The 27,612-nt window shown below is 41.8% G+C and overlaps 1 protein-coding gene across 1 annotated transcript in view; it reads left to right on the forward strand.

Annotated features, from left to right (window-relative positions):
• The window catches only part of LOC124788211 (2-aminoethanethiol dioxygenase), a 55,575-nt gene extending 29,373 nt beyond the window's left edge, over positions 1 to 26,202 (forward strand). Inside the window, exon 2 of the mRNA XM_047255390.1 lies at positions 24,019 to 26,202. Within this exon, the coding sequence (XP_047111346.1) occupies positions 24,019 to 24,025 (7 nt within the window). The 3' untranslated portion in view covers positions 24,026 to 26,202. The remainder of the gene's footprint in view (positions 1 to 24,018) is intronic.
• The last annotated feature ends 1,410 nt before the right edge of the window (positions 26,203 to 27,612 follow it).

A 27,612-nucleotide genomic window follows, 5' to 3' on the forward strand; every position in this document is an offset into this window, starting at 1 on the left:
TACTGTTGCCTACTCTGAGAGGCCCCTTTACAGTCCATTTTGTTTTGGAAGCTCCATCGCATGCTTGTTGTGATGCAAAGGAGCCTTCTGATGAACTCCAGCCACCACATGCTGCCCAAGGAGTACCTCAAACAAATAACAATTCAGCATAAATAAATATTTGTTCTAACATATAATCTCATATGTGAAAATGCAAACCTGCACATTATTTGAAACCTACACTTTAACGTAACAATGATAAACAACAAATTTACTCATTTATATATGACAACGAATGTACAGAGAACTTCTCACCTCTAAATTCAGAGGAAGAACCCCGAATTTCACCATGCAAAAACTCTGCACCCTCTTATGCATATCCCATTACATAGTTCTCACTTTACTCTCTAGATGGCACCATAGCACACCCATAAGTAGTTAGCTCGCTTCCATGTGTAACCTCAACTTCATACAATTGTTTTAAACCTTTTTTTACCCAGATCTGTGTAGTCTTAAATATAAAATGTACCTTCACTAACTGATTGACCAGGAGTTAGCAAGTGTTCATCATTAGAACCACACCTGACATCAGCATCACTGTTATTTGACTTGTGATCTTTTGTCTAGAAATTTTTCTGCTACCTTGTCAGTAGATTAGTTCACTTTCACGACAGAAACATATGCAGATTTTTACATATGCCAGAAGTTCAAACATGAACAATATTACTCAGTGTCCATACACAGTCTTGGCGCAGCTAGCCATGTGAATATTTGCAGTATTCAACATCAATTTCCACGACAAACTTAAAAGGTCTAAAGTTTATGGTTGGTTCAGTCAGGTGTAAGACCATACATCTAGACTAAAGCATTAGCCCTTAGTGGGGAGGCAGGAAGATGACCATCACCATACTTATGGCATTCAGTAAGACACACATGCTTCATGGGTTGTGCCAAATGGCTGTCACCTCAGGAATCTCATCTTTTGTTACCCTTGGGGTTTCAGAGTTGAGTACTAGTGAATACCAACAGTTATCCTCTGTTCTGGACATGTTTCAGTGACCACCATGCCATGGAGCACTGGAACATGATGAGGATCTTGACTTAATCCCCATCCTCAGATTGCAGGTATGGTAAAAACCTCTATTGAAAACCCTCAACCTCCCCCTCAAGGTGTACTATGTTGCAGAGGGATGGATGAAGGTGAAACAGCCATTAGTGTGCTATCTTTAAGGTATTTTCAGGATGCCACTTGTATAAGGTATGTCCATATAAGTGTGTTTCTATGTGGATTGGCTTGTATTTTTGTAGCTGCTTCTAGGAGATTAGTGAATTTTACATCAACCACAAACACCCCTAGTTTTTCTAGTGATTTGTTGGGCAGTATTAACACCCAAACAACCAATAGACTCTGTGTGACTAGCCCACATTATAAATCTGTCAATAGTAGCTAAATTAAAGTCAGTTACAAGCCTGTGTTAAATGATGTAGACTACTTTTGTGGCCAAATTTGTGGGAGATGCCTTTGTGAAATTATCTCCTTTGTATATAAGTGAATCCACTGTGTAGTGGCTCAATCCTGGCCAAAACATAAAGATGTACCCAAGTAACCCAGCCAATAACATTCAAATTTCCTTTGCGAGTATGTTATAAACATTGAGCCGCATACCGTGCTGAATGACAGTAAATGAGTTGTCAGCTCTAGGGACTACATGGACTACAACTTAAATGGGCAGTAAATAATTGTGAACTTGGAAAGACACTCATTGTACCAAAGTTACCTGAGTATACATGAGCTACTTTAATCCATCTGGCAGTTATGCTTTATTCATGTAATCCTGAGTGCTGCTTCAAGTGTCGACATTTGGTTACAATGCTACAGTGTGTGTGGACCAGGCAGCTTGCAGCAGATGTTGTTCAACTGCCCACAAAACAAATATACACCGTTCCACCCATGTGGCTAATTTTTTCCAAAGGCATCCAGTTTGGAACAGGGGATGTCTTTGTAGAACAAGAAGAAGAAGAAGAAGAAGAAGAAGAAAAAAAGGATCCATGATGTAAAAACTGCATGATGTATCTCATATTCCGAGGCAACAAAGATATAAAGACCACTTGGCTACCTTTTATTCCTGAACTCCTTTGCTTCAGAAATGAAATGGCATGCACCAAAGACCAGCATTGTCACCTAGACAATGTCACTCTCAGGAAATGCCAAAACCTGCATATTTACAAGCAGTTGCAGATGTACACTAATACATCTTTGTCATTGTCTCCAACAGGAAAATATACCTTAAAGATCAGCTGTAAAGCTGTAAAACCATGCAATCTTGCAAGTAACTCCCCACCCTGTCTCCACTTGTATTCTCCCAACCCTTCTGGGATGAAAGAGAAAAAACTCCTCGTTAAACTACCTGCCATGAATGAGTTCAGAACCCATGTGGAAGAATGGAAACTTCTCGCATAGGGAAGATCCTTTGCATGTCAAACAATTTAAAGTTTTTGATACCACTGTGCAATTCCCTACATTATGTGGACAACCTGTGTGGTGTAGGAGCTAAAGATGAAATGGCAATGTTTGTCAGTGTCAAAAATCATTCTCCATCTCTCACTCAACAACTGACTACAAACAGTCGCTGTATCAGTACAGGTGCATTGTATGGTACCTATACCTTCCTTATATCTGCATCCTCTTGAATATTTAGCTGAAGAGGTTCTTACATATAAGACTGAGCAGTTTCCCCAACATTTCCTCTTATGTGGTAATTTGAATGCACACTTGTGCTTGTGGTATCAACAACCACCTGCTGCAGAGATCAAGCCTTTGAGAGACTCTTGTTATCACCACACATATCTACGGAACATGAGGTAGGGCACACACTTCAGCACTGCTATGGCTCATTCTCTGCTATTTGTGAAGCCTCACTATGCTGTCCAGCCATTGCACAGACCACTGGGTGTGCAATAACTGCACTCGTAGGGGCATTGTTTGAAAGTAAACTGCCCAGATGGATGCTAGGCAAAGGGTAACTGTATGGTTTGCATTGAGTGTGCTAATTTCAAACATAGTACAAGTGTCTAGAAATGGGTTTACGACTTTACCAGCATGATCTAACACAGCACTGAAGCACCCATACCATGGTCTTCATACAAAGTAAGATGATTTTCTTTCCTCTGATGCAATAAAGAATGCCATTGTTGCATTAGGGGCTGATGGACAGTTCTGCATAGGTTTAAATTCTGACCAACTGCAGAGAATCTTATAGCCTTTATGGTTTTACAGAACTATTCAAGAGAGCAATAAGAGATCATGACAGCAGTTTCCAAACAAACCAAGGCAGTCCATTAACAATACAGTTTTAGGAAAGACAATTAAGGAAATTTCAGTAAGAAGTGTGAAGTGTACAGTTGCTGCCCTGAGGTGAAACTGATGTCTCTCCTTTAAAAATATTGAACATGGTGCACTATGATGGAATTAGTCTGGCCACTGAGGCCTTTAGAACCACCCTGTACTGAGCCTTTGTGCGGAGGCTAGTGAGCCACTGCTCCACATCAGGTGACAACTTCTTATGGTGCAACAGACTTACAAAACAACATCCATGCCAAACATTCCTGTGTACCAGACCATTGCTCGGCCACCGTTTGAAAGGCATTTTCGTCATTGACAGTGAGCAACAAGGCCCTATTGGGTTTGTGTGAAGGATTGCCTTTTAGAGATGGGTGTGGGTGATTTTAAAGTTTAATACCAAGGTTGGAGCAGGCTCCTACAGGGGCGCAGAAATATTTTAGACTTGACAAATTATAAGAAAGATTGCACTCCATCTTTTACATTTCAGTCTCCATTTATTAACATTTTAGATGGTCATCACAGTTTTAAAGCTGTGTATACTGAGGTTTCCAAATGAGGGGACTCCCCTGGCTATTCAATAGTGTTTCTCGACTATGTCTTCAGGATTCACTTTCCCTAAAAATATACTACTGCATTTACTGCAGAGCTCCACAAGATCTGGAAAGCGCTTGAGCAATGAGATATTTTCAGGGCAAATAGTTTCTCATCTTCCCAGATTCCCTTAGTGCCCTGCCATCATTGCAACACATGTACCCAGCAGAGAAAATGCTCCAGCTAATATGTATTCATCTGTACTCCCTTCAGCAGTGAGGGAAGCAGATAGCATTCTGCTGAGTGCGAATTTTGGAAAATAAACAGGTAGACCAAGCAACCAAGGAGGCCTGCAAAGAACATGATGCCACACAACGTGCCATCCCCTTGCAGGCTGTCATTTCACTGTTGCATTGGAGATACATGTGAGGGTGGGAGGAGGCTGGCAATGACAAATAGTAAGCTGAGGTGGGTGAAGCCATCTATCTGGCCATGGCATTCTTCACATTGGTCACTCCAGTGGGTTGAAGTGTCACAGACTCCTAACACATAGCTTACTACTCCAGTGAGTGGACCCTCCAGTCTGTGATGCCTGTGGCATGCAAATCACTAATGCCACATTTTAACTGAGTGTACTGTATATTGTGAGAAGTGGGCAGAGGCAAACACAAATGGTGATCTTACCTCTTATTTTAGCTAATGATGATATTTGTGGTTGGGCGGGTGTTTGTTTAGGGTGTTCTCTGTGCAGTTTTGCGATCATAATCCACCACACTCATCTCGTACAATTTTAGTATGGGTGCTAAAAACCACATTATCTTCATCATCATCATCATCATCATCCATGTATGAGCTGGCTTCAGTATTGTCTTTGGCTTGTGGCACATCACCTAGTTATGACCGGATCCATTACAGCATAATTTTATGCATACTTTGCACTGTGCTGGCACCACTGTTGATACATGAAGATATAGAAATCACTACCTCAGTTGTGCTAATGTTTTAACTTATAGCAGCATTTACATTCATTGAATATAATCAAGAGACAATTGTTTGACATCTTGTGGAGTGAGCTCAGTTTTCTGCTGTGTTTTGACACAATACAGTTGGTAGATTGCTCGTGTACACATACAAAGTGTGTTTGGCGCACATAGACTTGGCTCTTTCTTAGTTAATGGCAATATATCATGAGGATATGTATAGAGCTACACACTACTGGAACTGTTTTAATATTCACTTCAGCATTCCACAAGATCACAGGCACTTGTCACCTGATAATGATTAATGAACACAACTTATTTTGAGAATTAAAATATTTTCTTAATAGCAGCTGAGGTGGTGACTTTATCTGTTACTGAATGTCACAGCACCTCACAGTCAGAAATAAATAAATTTTCCTTACCCTTTTTAATTGTATCTGGATGAAAGACCATTTTGTGACTCATAGAAAGGTGATAAGTTAATCCTATTTCTAAAACCTGGGAAATGCCCAAGCAGTTATTATAGTGTTGCCCTCGTCAGCATAGAGGAAAGAACGTGAAGAAGATTTTCAACCACTGCCATGTCTGCTTTTGAAAATCCACACAGCATTCAATGAGTGTTCTGGAGCTACCACTTCACCATTAAAAACTAAACCCTACTGTAGGTGACTAGAATAGGCCTGCCAATGCAGATATAATCTAACAAATGGAAAAATGCTCCTTTCAGAGCACAGAAAAGGTGAATATATTCCCCTTTACAAGACACTGACAGGCAAGTGAGCAACCAGCTGCCTCATTCTGCCTTTGTCACCAAAAGTTTTGGCAATATGAACATATTTGCACTATTTTAACACAGAACTTTCTAAATCCTTTTACTTGATACTTTACCTGTGGGTAGCGAGATATTGATGCGCACATTGGAGCTTTGGAAAAATTGCAATAACAGAGGAAGCCACTAGGCGGAAGAGCTGCCTGCAGAAGAGTAACCCAAACTAACAGTAAGCGAGCAAAACACAACAGACAGATGCAGACAAGACAACAAACTAGGACCAGGACAAGGACAAACAACCTAGAAGACAATGAGGCACTAATTGAAGTCTTCTCCAAAATGATAACGAGGCCTAGAGCAATGGAGAGAGAAATCCAAAATGCACCTAGTACAGCGAAGATAGCTCAACAGTTTCAAGTGCGAGCACCAAACTACCAATTATGCACTGGGTGGCCACCTGTGTACCAGCTACATGGAATGCTACTGGCTGCTGTATATAAGTGGCAAGATGGAGGTACTCTCTTTGTACGAGCACAGCACTACACAGCTCTGGTACCCCATGACAGCCATCTAAATCAAACTCCTGTGGCAGGCATTCAACCCCCACAGCACCCAATACACAAGTTAAGACTTCATCCTCATGGTCACCAGAAGGGTGAGGCAAAGGCAGCAGTTCAGGTAAGTTCCTTGGGCGGGGAAGAAAAGCGATGACAGTGACGTTTTGATCACTAGATTTGATTTCTTCTTTGATGAGCTTCGGCCCCAAATACTCTACTCTTCTCCAAATGGCAATGAAGACCTGCATTGTGCAGGGTTACAAATAGGGTGCAGAAGTTTTGCGAATGCCACTGACAGGAGAGTCCTGTAATAATGAGACCATCCAGATAATTCACACAGGCTGCAATCTACTGTGTGTCAATTGTTCCAGATATTTTTGGAAAATTGCGGGGGCTGAGGCAGTGCCAAACGAGAGATGCTTGTACTCATATAAACCAAAAGGTGTGTCACTGACAATGTTCTGAGATTCCTCATCTAAGGGTAACTGAAGGTAAGCATCATCAAGGTCGACCCCTTTTAGCAAGTTTCCATGCAATAGGATCAGTTTCGACCTGTGATTGAGCATTAATTGTAACGTGTACAAACTTCAAAAAAATGCATGATTTTCAGTTTTTGTTTTCCATGTCACATTTGAACTCTTTTTGTGTGTTATATAGTTGCCATGAAGATTGTTCAGAATCAAAACCAGTTGCAAATAAATATTATTATAGACAGCACCATTTTTTGTAGTGGGGCAGCCCATGTGTTAGATGTCATAGGCTTGATAACTCCAGCAGCATGGAGACAATCAGGCTCCTACTTCACCGCAGTACATAAGGGCATCAGAACAGGTCTGGCATGGTAAAAACAAGTCCATCTGAAGGGTGATGTGCACTTGAAAGTCCACGGCAAACACCATATCCGGCTTAAATAGAGATGCAAACACCGAGCAGAGGTCATAGAGTTCCTGGAAACGTACTGTGGGAATGTGACCTTGACTTCATTGGAGATAGAAAACCCAAACAGTGTAAAAGCATCAAGGCCCCCCCCCCCCCCCCCAAAAAAAGAGACATGTAACGTGTATGTATGCTACTGTGGCCAAGAAGTGTTCACAAAGAGGAATAGAACTGTCCCCATAGACCACCAAACAAAGTGAGTAAGGAAATGAAACACCTACTTCCATCCTTGTGATGTCATTTATTGTATGGCTACCAGTTTCGATGCTTTAGTGCACACCTTCAGGCCGTAGCTGATGCAGAGAGGGCTAACAGCAACCATACACATAATGTATCACTGGCCAACATCTGTAACTGGTTCCTGCAGACTACCTGTAACTGCGATGTTGCCTCTCCAACCATCAACTGTCAACACAATGACAACAAAGCCAAGGACAGTGGAGACACAAATCCAAAACATGACCAAAGAGATTAACTGTGTGAAAAGCAAGGTAGTTGTAAAGCAGTCCTGACATAGCAAAGATAGATCTGACAATATGAAGCATGAGCACTGAACTGACCAGCTGTGCGCTGGGTGGCTGCCTGTATACCGGCCATGTGGACAGCTATTGGCTGCTGTATTCATGCGAGACAGTGGCACTGTTGCCATGCGTGCATAGTACTCTGCGGCCGCAGTGCCCCCTAAGGGCCATCTAAGTCCATCTCCTGTGGTGGGGCATTCAAGCCACAGGGGCTCAGAATTCATTTGCTGGGTATGGGCTTGGCGACACCGAGTTTCTTGAGCTGAGGTCTAATAAGCACCTCCAGTCCTCTGTCTGTGTGAAGTCTGGACATGCTTCAGCGACCATCATGCAGCACAATGATGGATGTTGTGTGTCACAGGGAACAGGGTAAGAAACCCTTGAGTCTCAAGGTGTGCTGTGCGCTGATGAAATGCATGGCTTTTGGGGTGGAACCGTCCTTAGTGGGGAACCTCTGGGGATCCTGCAGCACCTTAGTTTGTGTAAGGCTTACCTAAGCACCCAGGGCTCTGCCTAGGTGGGCTATTATTTCCGTAGCTGCTCGTGGGACTAAGATAGATCCCTTGAAATTGTCTTCTCCTCCTCCCAGTGAAAAGGGTTGGTTACTGGTAGGTACTAACACCCAATCATGTAGCCAGTCATTCAGACTTGGGGATTACACAGAATCTTTCTGTCTCGAGAAACAGAACACGTACTGGTGGCCAGAATGTATTTATTATAGTTAAACAGAAAGAGAAAGTTTCATCTTTCTACTAACAAAAAGGTTTAGAAAGTGTCATTAGAATGTTACAATCTGTCAAGCATCTACATCTACATGTCTACATCTACATGACTACTCTGCAATTCACATTTAAGTGCTTGGCAGAGGGTTCATCGAACCACAGTCATACTATCTCTCTACCATTCCACTCCCGAACAGCGCGCGGGAAAAACGAGCACCTAAACCTTTCTGTTCGAGCTCTGATTTCTCTTATTTTATTTTGATGATCATATACACTCCTGGAAATTGAAATAAGAACACCGTGAATTCATTGTCCCAGGAAGGGGAAACTTTATTGACACATTCCTGGGGTCAGATACATCACATGATCACACTGACAGAACCACAGGCACATAGACACAGGCAACAGAGCATGCACAATGTCGGCACTAGTACAGTGTATATCCACCTTTCGCAGCAATGCAGGCTGCTATTCTCCCATGGAGTCGATCGTAGAGATGCTGGATGTAGTCCTGTGGAACGGCTTGCCATGCCATTTCCACCTGGCGCCTCAGTTGGACCAGCGTTCGTGCTGGACGTGCAGACCGCGTGAGACGACGCTTCATCCAGTCCCAAACATGCTCAATGGGGGACAGATCCGGAGATCTTGCTGGCCAGGGTAGTTGACTTACACCTTCTAGAGCACGTTGGGTGGCACGGGATACATGCGGACGTGCATTGTCCTGTTGGAACAGCAAGTTCCCTTGCTGGTCTAGGAATGGTAGAACGATGGGTTCGATGACGGTTTGGATGTACCGTGCACTATTCAGTGTCCCCTCGACGATCACCAGTGGTGTACGGCCAGTGTAGGAGATCGCTCCCCACACCATGACGCCGGGTGTTGGCCCTGTGTGCCTCAGTCGTATGCAGTCCTGATTGTGGCGCTCACCTGCACGGCGCCAAACACGCATACGACCATCATTGCCACCAAGGCAGAAGCGACTCTCATCGCTGAAGACGACACGTCTCCATTCGTCCCTCCATTCACGCCTGTCGCGACACCACTGGAGGCGGGCTGCACGATGTTGGGGCGTGAGCGGAAGACGGCCTAACGGTGTGCGGGATCGTAGCCCAGCTTCATGGAGACGGTTGCGAATGGTCCTCGCCGATACCCCAGGAGCAACAGTGTCCCTAATTTGCTGGGAAGTGGCGGTGCGGTCCCCTACGGCACTGCGTAGGATCCTACGGTCTTGGTGTGCATCCGTGCGTCGCTGCGGTCCGGTCCCAGGTCGACGGGCACGTGCACCTTCCGCCGACCACTGGCGACAACATCGATGTACTGTGGAGACCTCACACCCCACGTGTTGAGCAATTCGGCGGTACATCCACCCGGCCTCCCGCATGCCCACTATACGCCCTCGCTCAAAGTCCGTCAACTGCACATACGGTTCACGTCCACGCTGTCGCGGCATGCTACCAGTGTTAAAGACTGCGATGGAGCTCCGTATGCCACGGCAAACTGGCTGACACTGACGGCGGCGGTGCACAAATGCTGCGCAGCTAGCACCATTCGACGGCCAACACCGCGGTTCCTGGTGTGTCCGCTGTGCCGTGCGTGTGATCATTGCTTGTACAGCCCTCTCGCAGTGTCCGGAGCAAGTATGGTGGGTCTGACACACCGGTGTCAATATGTTCTTTTTTCCATTTCCAGGAGTGTATTTTCGCATTCGGAAGAGAAAGTTGGTGACTGAAATTTCGTAAATAGATCTCGCTGCGACGAAAAACGTCTTTGCTGTAATGACTTTCATCCCAATTCGCATATCATATCTGCCACACACTCTCCCCTATTACATGATAATACAAAACGAGCTGCCCTTTTTTCCACCCTTTCGATGTCCTCCGTCAATCCCAACTGGCAAGGATCCCACAACGCGCAGCAATATTCTAACAGAAGACGAACGAGTGTAGTGTAAGCTGTCTCTTTAGTGGACTTGTTGCATCTTCTGAGTGTCCTGCCAATGAAACGCAACCTTTGGCTCGCCTTCCCCACAATATTATCTATGTGGTCTTTCCAACTGAAGTTGTTCGTAATTTTAACACCCAGGTACTTAGTTGAATTGACAGCTTTGAGAATTGTACTATTTATCGAGTAATCAAATTCCAACGGATTTCTTTTGGAACTCATGTGGATCACCTCACACTTTTCGTTATTTAGTGTTAACTGCCACCTGCCATACCATATAACAATCTTTTCTAAATCGCTTTGCAACTGATACTGGTCTTCGGATGACCTTACTAGACGGTAAATTACAGCATCATCTGTGAACAATCTAAGAGAACTGCTCAGATTGTCACCCTGGTCATTTATTTAGATCAGGAACAGCAGAGGTCCCAGGACGCTTCCCTGGGGAACACCTGATATTACTTCAGTTTTACTCGATGATTTGCCGTCTATTACTTCGAACTGCAACCTTCCTGACAGGAAATCACGAATCCAGTCGCACAACTGAGACGATACCCCATAGGCCCGCAGCTTGATTAGAAGTCGCTTGTGAGGAACGGTGTCAAGCTTTCCGGAAATCTAGAAATACGGAATCAACTTGAGATCCCTGTCGATAGCGGCCATTACTTCATGCGAATAAAGAGCTAGCTGCGTTGCACAAGAACGATGTTTTCTGAAACCATACTGATTACGTATCAATAGATCGTTTCCTTTGAGGTGATTCATAATGTTTGAATACAGTATATGCTCCGAAACCCTACTGCAAACCGACGTCAATGATATAGGTCTGTAGTTAGATGGATTACTCCTACTATCCTTCTTAAACACTGGTGCGACCTGCGCAATTTTCCAATCTGTAGGTACAGATCTATCACTGAGCGAGCGGTTGTATATGATTGCTAAGTAGGGAGCTATTGTATCAGCGTAATCTGAAAGGAACCTAATTGGTATACAACCTGGACCTGAAGACTTGCCTGTATCAAGCGATTTGAGTTGCTTCGCAACCCCTAAGGTATCTACATCTAAGAAACTCATGCTAGCAGCTGTTTGTGTTTCAAATTCTGGAATATTCCATTCGTCTTCCCTGGTGAACGAATTTCGGAAAACTGCGTTCAATAACTCCGCTTTAGCGGCACAGTCGTCGGTAAGAGTACCATCGGCACTGCGCAGCGAAGGTATTGACTGCGTCTTGCCGCTTGTGTACTTTACATATGACCAGAATTTCTTCGGATTTTCTACCAAATTTCGAGACAATGTTTTGTTGTGGAACCTATTAAAGGCATCTCGCATTGAAGTCCGAGACAAATTTCGCACGTCTGTAAATTTTAGCCAATCTTCGGGATTTCGCGTTCTTCTGAACTTTGCATGCTTTTTCTGTTGCCTCTGCAACAGCGTTCGGACCTGTTTCGTGTACCACAGGGGATCAGTTCCATCTCGTACCAATTTATGAGGTATGAATCTCTCAATTGCTGTTGCTACTATTTCTTTGAATTTGAGCCACATTTCATCTACATTTGCATAGTCAGTTCGGAAGGAATGGAGTTTGTCTCTTAGGAAGGCTTCTAGTGACACTTTATACGCTTTTTTAAATAAAATTATTTTACGTTTGTTTCTGGTGGATTTGGAAGAAACGGTATTGAGCCTAGCTACAACGACCTTGTGATCACTAATCCCTGCATCAGTCATGATGCTCTCTATCAGCTCTGGATTGTTTTGTGGCTAAGAGGTCAAGAGTGTTTTCGCAACCATTTACAATTCGCGTGGGTTCGTGGACTAACTGCGCGAAATAATTTTCGGAGAAAGCACTTTGGACAATCTCGGAAGATGTTTTCTGCCTACCACCGGTTTTGAACAAGTATTTTTGCCAACATATCGAGGGAAGGTTGAAGTCCCCACCAACTATAACCGTATGAGTGGGGTATTTACTTGTTATGAGACTCAAATTTTCTCTGAACTGTTCAGCAACTATATCATCGGAGTCTGGGGGTCAGTAGAAGGAGCCAATTATTAACTTAGTTCAGCTGTTAAGTATAACTTCCACCCATACCAATTCGCACGGAGTATCTACTTCGACTTCACTACAAGATAAACCACTACTGACAGACACAAACACTCCACCACCAATTCTGCCTAATCTATTTTTCCTGAACACCGTCTGAGACTTCGTAAAAATTTCTGCAGAACTTATTTCAGGCTTTAGCCAGCTTTCTGCACCTATAACGATTTCAGCTTCTGTGCTTTCTATTAGCGCTTGAAGCTCAGGGACTTTCCCAGCACAACTACAACAATTTACAACTACAATTCTGACTGTTCCTTGATCCAAGCACGTCCTGTATTTGCCACGCACCCTTTGAGATTGCAGCCCACCCCGTACTTTCCTTCTAACCTAAAAAATCGCCCAGTCCACGCCACACAGCCTCCGCTACCCGTGTAGCCGCCAGCTGAGTGCACTTGTGAAATGGGACGCTGTCGGCAAAACTTCTAGTTCTGAACAAGTGAAGCAAGTGCAGAAAGCTCAGTGCCTAGGGAAGTATGCAATAGAAAGTGAACTGCACAACACCTTGAACTGCATCATAGGTGTTGACATTTGCAGGCATCTGGTTGATGTTCCCCAAGAAGAACTGAAAGCTGAGTGATCCGGGGAAGGCATTGTTGAGTTGTTGATGTGCAAAACATTGTGAAAAGGGTGGATGGCGATCGTGTCAAATCAGACTCTTTTTATACTTGCATTTAACAGCACCAAACGTCCAGAGTATATTGAGGCAATTTTCCTTTGCCTAAGTATATGGCCTTGTTTCATGTACCCAGTGCACTGTTTTAAATGCCAGCACTTTGGGCACCCTGCTCTTGATTGTGAGGGAGAAGCCACTTCAGGCAAATGTGGTGAAGATGCCCAAGGCAGAGTTGGTTGTTCCTCTGCTCTAAAGTGTGTCAACTGCTCTGAGGATATCCTCATCAGGAATAGTGACTGCAGAAGATTGAAGATTGGAACTCCCTGCCCTCTCCAAAGATCCAGTTTTGTCCAGTGACGCTACTACCAACTCCATGGTTGTGGCTGTGGAGCCTCCTCAGACAAAAAATCTAAATCAAAGGTGAAGAAGCACCTCTGACAGAGTTGGGAAGTACATAGTCCGGCAACGTCAACGTCATCCTCTCGGATGTCTCTCTCAAATCGTCTTCAGATGCAGTGGGCCTTGATGTCAGATGTGGGCAATCAGCTCACCCCAAAACTAAACCTCCACTCATTGCTGGCTCGCCTCCCCTGCAGAAAGTCAGGATGAAAGTGCTACCCACATGATAAATGGCTCCCATCCTGCAGTAGAACGGGTTCAGGACACATGTGGAGGGACTAAAACTCCTAGTACAGGAACACACCCTGTGCTTTTGTATGCAGGAAATGTGTTTTAAAGTGTCTGATCCCCTGGACTATCAGGCTAAATGCTGTATCGAGAGGATGACCTGACTGGGGAAAGAGCCAAAGAAGGGGTCACTGTGTATGTGAATAACTACTTCTCTGTTCTCCTCCTGGCTACTGACCTGCAAACAGTTGCCGTTGAAATTCATGTGTGTGAGAGGATAACTAGTTGCTCACAGTATCTACCTCTGCAAGATGCAGTAGACTCCAAGGCTCTCGCAGAGCTTATGGACCAATTGCTCCGACCATTACTCATACTGGAAGACTTCAAGATCGACCATCTCTTATGGGGCTTGACCTCTGCTTGCCCTCGGGTTGGGTTTTGGATAGCCCACAAGCTGTGCTTCCTCAACACAGGTACTCCCACTCATTTCTGTACTGGTACTGGGTCATTCTCAGCCATCGACTTCTATTTATGCTCTCCAGCCTTCGCAGACTCTGTTCGGTGGAAAGTCATTGATGACCTCCATTCCACTGACCACTTCCTACTCAGCTAGATGGAACATTACCTGATGAGTGACCACCAAAATAATCGTCAGCAGGGCTAACTGGATGCTGTTCAGTCAGCTTGGCTGTATTTGAACACTGTAACAATGTCCAGGAATGGGTGGACCACATTACATGGGTAATCTGTCATGCTGCTGACTTGTCCATCCCAAAGCCATCAGGTCATCTTATGAGGCAACATCTACCTTGATGGATTGTTGAGTGCTGCTCAGAAATCCGGGACAGGCGTGTGGCTCCTTGACAGTTTAAGTACTGCCCAACAGCAGAGAACCTCACAGCATTTCAGGTTGCGAGAGCCAAGGCTTGATGCATAATTAAAGAGAGCAAGGGAAGGCCATGGCAAGCATTCCTGGACTCCATCAACTGTTCCACTTGTTTTACAAAAGTATAGGAAATCCTCAGGAGGATTTCTGGTAAACACCGTCATTTACCGACAGCAGCTGTGCTGAAACAGGAGTGTCTTGAAACAACGCCCGGAGACATCACTCAGATGGCAGCAGAACATTTTGCAAAAACTACTGCCACTGCCAGCCAGGATCTAGTGTTTTACCACTGCTGTGCAACTGTAGAGGACCAAGTTGGACTTCATACTCAACCATTCTGAGTCTTACAATCATCCATTCTCCATGTGGGAGCTGAACATAACCTAGTTGTTATCAGAGTATCATCTTAATGAGCTGTGTAGGAAAGACCCTGGACTGAATGGTTAACTGTTGTTTGGTGTGGTTGTTAGAGGCATCTATTCAGCAGACTTTCCTACATAAACATCACTGTCTCGGCATATTCTTTGATATCAGTAAGGTGTATGATACTACTTCGAGACAAAGTATTGTCACACAACTCTATCAATGGGGCTTTCATGGCCACCTCCCCATCTTCCTGTGGTCTTTCCTGTTTTAGCGGTTTTTTGGTCCTGAGTTGGTGACACACTGTCAGATCATTTGGAGCAGGAGAAAGATACGTTTTAAGTGTTACCCTCTTTGTCATAGCCATTAACAGTATCATATCTATCATCAGTATCACATCTACCATAAGGAGACCCGTGCAATGCTCCTCATTTGTGGACGATTTTTCTGTTTTCTGTTCGCCCTCCAGTGTTGCAACAGTGACTTGTCAGTTGCAATTTACTGTGCAGAGGTTAGAGGAGTGGGGTGCAAAGACAGGTTTTCAATTTTCTAGAGATAAGTGTGTGTGTGTGTGTGTGTGTGTGTGTGTGTGTGTGTGTGTGTGTGTGTGTGTGTGTGTGTTTCATTTTAATCATTTCCTTTGTTTTTTTAATTCACCTGACTTGCATATGGGGGATACCTTTCTACATTCTAAAGACTCAGTAAGGTTTCTGGGCCTCATTTTTAACTCCAAAATCTCTTGGTTACCATGCCTGAGAGACCTGAAAGGCAGAACCCAGAAGGCAATGAATATCCTACAATGTCTGAGCAAAAGGTCGTGGGGAGCAGACAGAGCACAGCTGCTCCAGTTTTATATGGCTTTTGTGTGTTCACGACTAGACTGTGGGTCCACAGCATATGGATCAGTGAGGCCTTTCTACCTGGATATTATTGATACTATCCACTGTGAGGGTATTAGGCTGGCCAAGGAGGCCCCATACCTATTCTCTATGCTGAGGCTAGGGAACCGCAACTCACCATCTGACGGCAGCTCCTCGTAGTGCATCAGACTTGCAAGTTTCTTGCAGCTCCAACTTCACCTGCATACCATACTGTTGCTTGTCCACCTCTGGAGTGCCTTTTGTCAAATTGTCCATGAGCAACAATACTGTTTGGGATCAGTGTGCAGTGTTTATTTTGCTGGAGTCACTTGGAGTGGAGCATTTACAACACCAAATCCAGGATTTTAACTGCAGAGGTCCAGAGCAGTTTTTGATTTGGTGCTGTGAAGGAGAGATTGCACTCCTACATATGTTTTTAATACATCATTTTATGACATTGTAACTGAGCACCACTACTCTGCAGCTGTCTTTACAGATGGGTCGAAACAGGGGGACTCCGTTGGTTGCTGCGTTGATTTCCCTGATCGTGTCCTCAAAGTCTGAATGCTGTCTTCAGTGCAGAATTATATGTGATCTTGTGGGCACTGGAGCAGATTAGATGTGCTTCAGGTGCTAAATTTCTTGTCTGTTCTGATTCTCCGAGTGTCCTGAACTCTCTACAATGCCTATATGCAGTAGACCAAATTTTACTAGACTGTGTTTTATTTTTGCATCAGAGGGCAGTGGCAGATTTGCCAGCAGATCTACCATCTATTTTGAATGACATTAAAACAAATGTAGTTAGAGTTCTAAAATTTTGCGATCTGTCCAATTTGTTTCCATAAATTTTATGGAGATGTTATTAATGTGTCAGCAGGGTGACTGGCTAACCCTTTTTTTTTGGAAGTGGTCAGCCAGTTACTTTTCCCTGTGCCTTTCTTTTAGCTGTTCTCTGGTTTTATTTCTGTTTTAACCCCATTTCTGGTGCCTGTCACTCTTCTTCATTTTATTAGGGCCTATGAGATAGTGTGATTGTGTGGGTCAGTGGGAGTGAGGGAGCGAATGTCATTTCATAGTTTCCTTCTCATTGTGTGACAACAATTTTAGTCATTTTATCCATATCTATTTCCTTAAATATATGTAAAGGTGGTGATAGCCTTGGCTTTGAATGCCTGTAAGCTCAACACCCTCCCTTTCACCCCCCCCCCCCCTCCCCCACTGCCATGCACGCGCACACACACACAACACACACACACACACACACACACACACACACACTCACACTCACATGCCACACAATACTCACTGTCCCCTTTTCTCTCATTGATTTACAGTGTATACCACTGCCAGTGTCTCCTCCGTCACTCATACTCTCTCCTCTCTCACTTACACTGTCTCTTATTGTCTTTCTTTGCCACAGCCAGTCTCCACCATACCTCGGTAGCTAAAAAATGCTGGAGGGTCCAACTTGTTCTTTCATCGGTACCCAAGTATTTAAAATTTCTGTCCAAAATGCAGCATCCCCTATACCTACGTGTTGAACCGTGCCAGTCTGGGAGGATCCAGACACTCCAAGCCTATGTATGGTCTCCACTCATATGTAATTTTCATTTCCACTGTCTCTTCTTCCTTTCTCTCCTGTTGGCACTCTTCCACCTTCACTGTCTTTGTGCTACTCAGTTTCAGCTCAAAAATGTATGAATAATTTTGCATGCTGTAATTTTTGGCGGGGAAAGCAGAATGAGGATTCAGTCAGCTGGTTCTCCACTTTTCTGTCAGAGTCTTTAAAAGAAGAATATATTCGCCTCTTTTGTGCTCTGACAGGTGTATTTTCTGCTTGTTTCATTATTTTCCTTGCTACAGCAGGGTGTGCTGCTTGTATAAAACAAATTCTGTAGGTCTGTAAAGTTTTGAAAGTTTATTTGTTTGGTTCATCATATTTATCAATTTTAACACACATAAACAACAAGTAATTGTACATAATAATAAGAGTAACATGAACTCTTTTGTTTTACATTTTTTATGGATGCTTTCCTCATCAATCACAATTCATCAAAAATGTTCAGCTTATGATTGTACAAGGTATGCAACTTTGCATCCGCCATTTTTTTCCCCAACATTTGAGGCTTTAATCAAACAGATTGGTTAACATGTATCATTCAAAGTATTTTCCATCGCTCTCCCATCTTTTGGGCATTGTACGAACCCCACATCGAAAAAATTGTTCATCTTTTGAAGCAATCCACGAATCAATCCAATTTGTGACTTCTTCATGAGATCGGAAGTGTTGGTCAGCCAAGCCATGCGTCATTGATCTAAACAAGTGATAGTCAGAGGGAGCAATGTCTTGAGTATATGATGGGTTAGATAGGACTTCCCTTTTTAACATTTCCAAATACGTTTTGACCTCTTTTTGCAACGTGGGGTTGAGCGGTGTCATGCTGCAAAGTCACTTTATTGTGCCTCTCACTGTATTGTGGTTGTTTTTCTTTTAATGCTCTGCTCAAACTCATTAATTGCATTCGATAATGAGCACCTGATTGTTTCACTTGGTTTTAACACCTCATAGTACACGACGCCGAGCTGGTCCCACCAAATGCAGAGCATTATCTTGGAGCTGTGAATATTCAGTTTGGCCGTCGACGTGGAAGCATGGCTGGGATATCCCCATAATTTTTTGCATTTCGGGTTATTGTAATGAACCCATTTTTCATCCCCGGTCACAATGTGGTGCAGAAATCCCTTCCGTTTTTTCCTGTGGAGCAACTGTTCACTAACACACAAATGCCATTCAACATCTCATGGTTTCAGCTCACACAGGACCCAAGTTCCTTCTTTATGAATCATGTCCGTAGCCTTGAGATATTTTGAAATGGCTTGCTGTGTCACTCCCACTAACTGTGCCAATTCTTCTTTAGTTTGATGCGAGTCTTTACTCAGCAATGTCTCCAATTCTGCATCTTCGAAAACATTCTCCCTTCCACCACTATGCGGGTCTGCGATGTTAAAATCACCATTATTGAAGCGTTGAAACCACTCATGACTCGTTCTTTCACTAATAGCATCCTTACCACACGTACTTGAGAGCATTCGATGAGACTCAGCCGCTGTTTTCTTCATATTGAAACAAAACAGTAACACCTCCTGCGAATGACGAGAACTAGGCTTGTAAACTGACACTTTCAATCAAGAACAACTTTATATGCAGAGACAAATCGACTAATGTTTGAATGAGGTTACGTTGACCAAGGTCCACGCTAACTGCCTGACGTCTATGATCTGTTTCTTTCGACCGCTACTTACCATTGTCGCCACCTATCAGCAAATAGCGGAAGCAAAGTTGTGCACCTTGTAAATTAAGACAAAAAATGTTGTTAGAAATATTTTACTGGATTTACAGTTTTTCCTGTTCTATATAATTTTTATCATTCATTTTAAGTTCTTTTCATGCATGTTAAGACTCATTTTATCCCATTTTTGTCACAGCAGTACCACATTGTGCATATTTAAACAGGCATGAAGTGCCTATTATACAGAGACCGTGCAGCATAATGTTGGTGAACAAGTAGTGCCTAAAAACACAGTTTAATGACCTCAGAACCCTTTGATGACCTATGAACCTGTGTCATGGGTTCACTGTGTCAGTTACAACTACATTTATGCCTCAGCCCAGGTATTATGTTCATAAATTTAAGTTTCACCCCAGAGATGATCCTCTTAACAACATATGGTAAACATTTTGATGATTTACCTTGAATACAAAATGTAGAAGTGGCTGCCCCCCTGGCCCAGCATTGGTGCTTTTTGCCCTCAACACTCAGGGATTTTCAGGTGTATCTTGACAATGGATAAAGATTTTCGAAAATGGGAAAATAGTGTGTGTCAATGAATGTCTAAAGACTGTACAGTTAAATTTTGAGCAATTTTCTACATTTAGTTACTTAGGTAATTGCAGCCCACAGTGCAAAAATGGGTTTTTGTTGTTATCTGCTTAAGTACTGTAACAATGAACAAATGGAGCATTCGGAAGCCACCTAAGGTTTCAGCTGAGAATTCTGTTTGTGTGCTTTTTAACCATTCCTGTTCTGATTTTAATAAATTTTCAAAATTTTAAATAATCAGTGAAATTTCAATGTCACACATTTAACTTAAAGCTTACCTGCTTGATACACATTAGAGATCTGAGAACTACTCCCAAACAGGCCATGAAGGCCCAACGGTACCGACCGACCGCCGTGTCACCCTCAGCTCATAGGCATTTTTGGATGCGGATATGGAGGGGCATGTGGTCAGCACACCGCTCTCCCACCCATATGTCAGATTCCGAGGCTGGAGCCACTTCTTCTCAATCAAGTAGCTCCTCAATTTGCCTCACAAGGACTGAGTGCACCCCACTTGCAAACGGCACTCGGCAGACCGGATGATCACCCATCCAAGTGCTAGCCCAGCTCGACAGCGCTTAACTTCGATGATCTGATGGGAACCGGTGCTACAGCTGCAGCAAGGCCATTGGTAGAGATCTGATAGCATGCTTCTTAATATCACTATGTATTTTAAAAGGCAAGAGCCATAGTTCACTGAGAATGGATCAAGCCTGTATTCTCCAGTTTTACAGAGCCTTTGTGGAACTGCAGATTGATAGTAGTTGTGTGTAATTGCAGATTGATAGTAGTTGCATCATTTATGGGTTTACTAGATCATTCTGTTTAAAAAATAATGGGTTTGTTGCGTGGTGAGGAAAAGAGGCTTGCTGTTTGAGACTTTAGGGCTAGCCATATGCTCAGCATCAATTCTGCAGCTGGTGGATCTCTGTTCAACATCAGGTAAATATTCCTCATGATGCAACAAGACTATAAAATGGTATCTGCACACCATATTTTTACTTATTCACATACAAAATAGATTTTCATCCATACTGTCTGAAAGCAACAAGCACAAAGAATTGCCTTTTAGAACTGACAGTGGCTAATAACTAAGTTTTACAGTAAGACTGGAGCCGATCAACACCTTGGCATCTTAAGAGACCCAAAACTATCTCTTGGCAAATTTAAAGAACAAATGTACTGTAGAGATAACTTCTGAGAATTCATTTTATTACTCATAACAATAAGGGAAATTCCTGGATGGAAAAATTCGTAAAACAAGGGAAAGGCAATAACTTACATATAAAGGACTGGCACATGGCACACAGAAACATGTAATAGAAAACAGTTAACACTTTCATGCTGTTGCTCTTTTTCTAGTAAGATTACACACACACACACACACACACACACACACACACACACACACACACACACACACACACACAAATGAGCACAACCACAGTGGCGATATGACTGATTATTGACCATCAATTATTGAAAGCAGTTGCCTGGGTAGATGGAGGCAGGCAGGGGTGGGGGAAAAAAGGGCAAGAGAGAGAGACAGAGAGAAGGGGGATGGCTGGGAAAAGGGGGGCAAGGAGGAGAGGTTTTGTGTGTGTGTGTGTGTGTGTGTGTGTGTGTGTGTGTGTGTGTGTGTGTGTGCATGCGTGCGTGCGTGCGTGCGTGGGTGGGTGTGCGAGCGAGCGAGCTATATTTTTCTGCTGTGTTAGTTTTGTACCATACATGTGCACACTTACAAAGAATGGACATTTCAAAGATGAGCTGTCTTGGCTATAGGTAATCTTGTGCGAGTATAAAACAGTAGTAGCTGGGACAGATGTTCCAACTGTTAAAGAGCAAGAGTCCTTATTGCGGTAATAGATAACAGGAGCTGCGGTCACAGGATTGCCATCGCCCATACCGGAGTGGTATCACCAGTTCCCGTCAGATCACTGAAGTTAAGTGCTGTCAGGCTGGGCTAGCACTTGGATGGCTAACCATGTGATCTCCCGAGCACTTTTGGCAAGCAGGGTGCATTCAGCCTTTGTGAGGCAAACTGAGGAGCTACTTGATTGAGAAGTAGCAGCTCCAGTCTCGTAAACTGGCATATGGCCGAAAGAGCGGTGTGCTGACCACATAACCCATAACCCTCCATATCAGCATCCAGTGATGCCTGCGGACTGAGGATGATACAGCGGCTGGTTGGTACCGTTGGGCCTTCATGGCCTGTTTGGGCGGAGTTTAGTTAGTTTAGTTTAGTGGTCAAACAGTAAAAGGATTTTGCGAAAGTATGGCTTGAGCTTGGATTGTATGATTATGAAGGACCAGATTGTTGATGAAGAGGAATCAATGGAATTGGAAAAGGTGAAAGTTCTTGTGGCAGAATGGATGACAGCCCGAGATGCCAATTTTAATAGTAAGCCCATTAGGTGGGATAACATGTGCCAGAAAAGATTTCATAAAGAGGATTTGTGGTTGGAGTATTGCTAGGGTGAAGGAAAGTTATTGGAATTGGTGGTGGTAGAATGAGCAGGGATACGTGGCAGGATGGGCAGAAGACAAAAGGAGTGACTGGAAAAAATGGATATTCAATAATCAGTCTCGCTGCTACCACAGGCATGTGTGAATGTGTGTACTCTTGCTAAAAGAAACAGAAAAGCTAGTGTAAACTGTTTTCTATTACATGTTTGTGTGTGCCACACACCAATCCTCATTTTATTATTTTTTACATAAGCACCATAATTCGAGTCTACGCTACTCAGATGATTGAAAGCAGTTGTTTTTATAGATCATCTCTTCAGTATTCGCCTTCAGAATAACTGCACTGTATTTAGTGCAGAACTGCATGGACTCGTGAAGGCACTGTAGTACATAAAGCATCATTACTGTAAGAAATTTCTCATCTGATCAGATTCCCTTAATGTATTGCAAGCAGTGCAACAAATGTACCCGGCAGATAAAATGTATAGAATCCCTTCATATTTGTACAACAATGAGGCAAATATGTTATTCCCTTTGAGAAACTGGAGAAACAAGCAAGATGATGTAGACATTCCCCTACAGGTTGTCTTCTTGCTGTTCCTGAAAGAGATGTACAAATGTGGAAGGAGGAGGGCTGGTCATGAGGGACAATATTCTGGTCTTGGTAAAAGCAACTATCTGACTGTCACATGCCAGATATGACCTCTTTGAAAGGAAAAATTCACTCTAATCTGCCTCTGAGTGAGTCACTGTCTCCAGGTTGTGGTGCTCATGGCATATTAATCACTGAATGCCATATTTTAATTGAGTATATTTTATGTTTTAATGATAAAGCAGAAACTAACTTGTACAGGGCTCTGCCCTGAAATGAGTGTGCTAAAACTTCTAAAATTCTGTATTTTTGGCTCATTTCTTTTATTTTTATTCCTGAAATCAGCCAGCTATATTTTTCTGCTCTTTTAGTTTTGTACCATACATGTGCACACTTACAAGGAATGGATGTTTCAAGATGAGCTGTCTTTAGTGTCAACATTTCCTTAAGGTTTATGTCTTTCCTCTTGCCATTATTCATCTATTGCTCACAATTTTCCTTATAATGATGGTTAATATACATACAAGACAACTTAACACATGCTTGTATTAGAGATAAACAATGGAAACACCAGGTAGAAATGTCAACAATGTAAGAAAAGATAGGTTGCTACTTACCATAAAGGAGACACTTTAAGATGCAGACAGGCACAATTAAAAGACACTTATATAAAGCTTTCGGCCACAGACTTCATCAACAAAAGAGAAACACACATCATTTATCCACACAAGCACACGTGAACACCATTTTCAGCATCTTGGGCCAGAATGCCAGCCCAAGATGCTGGAGTTGGCAGTCATGTGTGCTTGCTTGTGTGTATGAATGATATGTGCTGATGACGGCTGTGGCTGAAAGCTTTATGTAAGTGTATTTTGATTGTGCCTGTCTGCAACTTATTGTTTCTCCTTTACAGTAGGGAGCAATCTATCTTTTCTTATATTGTTGTTTGTATTAGAGTCGTTCTTTTCATGCTTAACTGTTTATACAATCTCATATTATCAGCAATTAGCAGTTGGGACTGGAGTAATTGCAAGGCTGTCATTCCCATACTGTTTTGATTTGCTTTTTAAGACATTTGTGCTCACGAATACACATCTTCATAAATGCTTTTGACTCATCCTGCAGTCCTCAGACGTAATTAGTCAGCTACAATGATTTTCCTTTAAATTTTCAGTTGTTCACTTGCTTAGTTATTGTTGTTTTGTACCCTTGTCTGTGGCATAGGGAAAGTCTTATATGTTTGATAAATAAAGAGATTTAATTATTATTAATTTTATTGTTAGAATAGTGCCAGTCTACTTTCCATAAAATATCATTGACTGAATATCTCATTTTTGTTTTTTCTTGTTCCAGGATGTGAGGCATAGGATTAATGGTGAAATAATTATGAGAGAAATGGATACTGACAAGGGATATTATAATTTCATAATTTGATATAAACTGTCTGCCTGAAGATAATCAAGAGGCTGTATCTTTTGTGTTGAACAAGTGATTTCACTGAGTGTATACTGTTAGTATTTAATCAGTTCAACTGTGTGGGGTGCCACGTTTTCAGTTCACATATTATGAAGTGCAAAATGAATAAAAACATCATCAAATGACTGTAATACTCATGAAACTTTGAATGGATGTAACTTTTTTGCTCGGGGACTGTGTATATAAAGTGCAACTCAGAGTGTAAATATTAATAAGAGTAGTTAAACAGCTATTCCATGCTGAACTGGCTTGTATGTCTTTTACAAGGAACGTGAGACTGTAAGTCTATAAAGTACTTGTTTCATAATTATATTTTGGTTTGTATAATTTTTGACAGAAAAATACCTCAGTATTAAGTTTAGTTAGAAAAATCTAAGATTTCATTAAGTTTGTAATTTTAAAGTGTCAGCTCCCTCCACAACCACTGCCTGAAATGGTCTTGTGCTCAAATTACTCAAAGGGCAAGATAACTTTGATGATTGTCCGGAGACATGACAATTTGAATAGTTAAATTTGTCTGTGTAGACAAAATACTAGTGCAGTTGTGAAAGTGTAACTAATACACTATTGCAGAAAGTGCATGTAAGAATGAGAGCTGGTTCTCTGTGATTTTTTAAAAAAATCTTTATCAAATAATTTCTTTGTAATTCCATGGACATGTTTGTTAAATTATAAGGTGCATAAGTCTAAATTTGACATTAGAGCTTTCCAGTGGTACCTACAAAAATCAAAATTAATTGATTTTGTGTTGGTTGAACCACATTTTCTAATAGTAAGTATTACGCAAAAAGGTAATTGATAAATGCGTAGAGATGCAAAATGCAGCAATTGACTTTAATTGTGACTTAATTTGTTATAGTAATACTTTTTACCATAGCTGCATGAAAAGCAAAATTTATTTCATAATTGATAAGCCCTTCCATAACCTGGCTCACGTCAATTATTGAAAAGATGTACTGTTTTCAATAAGATCTCATCTTTGCCAGTGGAGGGTAATAATGCATCTTATCAACATGTTTTGTTCCTTTGTGGAGCTTCACTGGCTAGAAATACAAAACCCTTATATTAGTTAAAGTTACTGGGAAAGTAATCAGGCTCAAGCGATATGTTACAAAAGTGACAAAAATAAGGTCTTTTATGTGTTTTTCTTTCTTTCTTTCTTTCTCTGTGGTAAATGCTATATTAGCATAATTTACCAGAATTCTACCTCATAGGTGCTATCCAATTCATTGAATTAACATTGCAAAGTTCTACACGAAGACATTATTAATTTGAAATTCAGTATATTATTATTTCTTTCTGGTATTCCTTTTGAAATGGGCATTGATAGTGTTAACACCTAACACACTAAATAATTTTGTGTCCAGTGTTCCTGGCTTTCACTTCTCTGTTATTGTAAACTACATTGCACCATTCTGATTAACTTTTTCAGCAATATTTTCAGATTTATGGCTCTTATTCTGGGCAACAGGTTTTTGAATATATCTAAAGAAAAAACATTCATCAGTAATCGGTCATGATTTCTTGTTCTATGAAAACATGTGATATTATTGATAAGTAATAAACTGTCTGTACTAAAGCAAATTTGTTTTAATAGTGCATTTGTGATGTATATCCATTCTGCTTTTGATTATTGTATAATGTGGTCCAGATATAGTTGTAAAATTAAAATTTTAGTCTTAATGAAGAACTACCCATTTTGTAAATTGTTTATAAATTCCGTAAAATTTTGACTTGATGTATAGACAGTTAAATTCTAAAAAGAACAAATTGTTAGCACTACATTTGGAAGTAGTTCTAAGTGTGAAACCCAGTGTACAGTTCAGTATTCAGTTGCTATCAATCATTGCAGTATAATTTCAAGAACCATAAATTATCAATTAAAGCAGAACATTGATTTGTGAGTACAATTTGCTGAAGGAAATACATTACATATGTTTTTGTATAATTAACATGATATGATTATGACAGACCGTGGAACTGCATTGTTTGCAAGGTTTGGTACGACAGCTAGTGCATAACTGTATATCTACTTGTTAATGAAAATATTTATGAAATTTACACATTTGTTTAATTAAAATCACCTGGCAACTAAGTCCTTACCTTTTCATGTGCATGCATGTTTGTGTTTATGTATTTTCATATGGAGTTGAGAAACTGGCCACTTTTGCGTGTTTTTACAGCGACAATCAAAAGTATCCTTTGGTGACAGCTGTCTGGAATCACATCTGTGGGCAGCCGTTCCACCTGCCCTGATGTGTTTAACAAACATGAGCTGTGCATACTTATTATTTCCAGCATGACTCGGAGAGATTTCCTCAACTGTTATATGTGATTTGTATCAGCAGCTATATAAAAAACAAAGAAATGGATAACATGAAGGAATTATTTCCAAACCATGCTTTATTTCTCTGAAATAATCAAAAACCATGTTGTCAGTATGTGGCACTGCAGTCATCTAATTTCTTATAGTGAAGAAGCAACTGATTTCTCAGGGGTAACTCTGAAAATTTTAATAAGAAGACAAGTAGAATAGGTCAAATAAAACCTTGGTAGTCATAGTAAAATGGGAAGGCCTGCAGCAGCTGCTAGGGATCACAAATGAGCCCTCTTAAATGTCAGTGTCAAGAAACGACAGATCACCAGAAGTGCACAGAAATGTTTATCTATCTGTCTGTGAGTGTGGTTATTGCCTGCTGCTGCCTCTGTTCTGCTAATTTCCATCACCACAACTGTGCAAGAAAACAAACATTGAGAAGCACGCATAATGTTCTGTCTCCAGTACCTCTTATCTATCTCAAGACTTGTAGGACTTGATAGTATGACCCAACAAAAAGTTTTTTGATCACACACAGATAGTAGGTACTCATTATAGAGAACCAATAACATTCTCAAACCTCCAAATCACTTTGCTGGTACAACACATAGTGAAAAGACATGCTTTGTTTGCTTGGGATTGGGCAGCTGCAGCTGTAACGAGAAAATTAGTTGGAGGTTTTCCAGAATAGACTCGGAGGAATGCACATTTTGCCAACTATTTGATCTCTGTATCCTGTAAATCAGATGCCTATCATAGACATTGTACTCAATAACCATACACACATCAGAATCAACACAAGTACTCTGAAAAGGCACCCAGAAGTATTAGCTTTGGAATGGCCTGTAAATTCCATCATGTTTTGGAAAATGATAATTCAAGACTTGGAGCAGTTTCAGAAACATGCTTGAAAGACTCTTCAGAATTTTGTTTGTGCAATGTTGGAGAGCAGTAGGCAACATCAGTGTATTTGTAGATGCCTCATCTCATTCATCCCTCAAAGACTCAACAAAGTATTGGAGACAGAGGTTTTGGACTTCATGTTAAAAATACAAGTAGAATATAAACATTTAATGATACAGAATGACGTGGTGCCATGATAGAGATGCTGGATTCACATTAGGGTGCATTTATAGTTCAGGTGTTATGTATGT

Source organism: Schistocerca piceifrons, chromosome 3 (genome assembly GCF_021461385.2).
Source record: "Schistocerca piceifrons isolate TAMUIC-IGC-003096 chromosome 3, iqSchPice1.1, whole genome shotgun sequence".
Taxonomy (NCBI): domain Eukaryota; kingdom Metazoa; phylum Arthropoda; class Insecta; order Orthoptera; family Acrididae; genus Schistocerca; species Schistocerca piceifrons.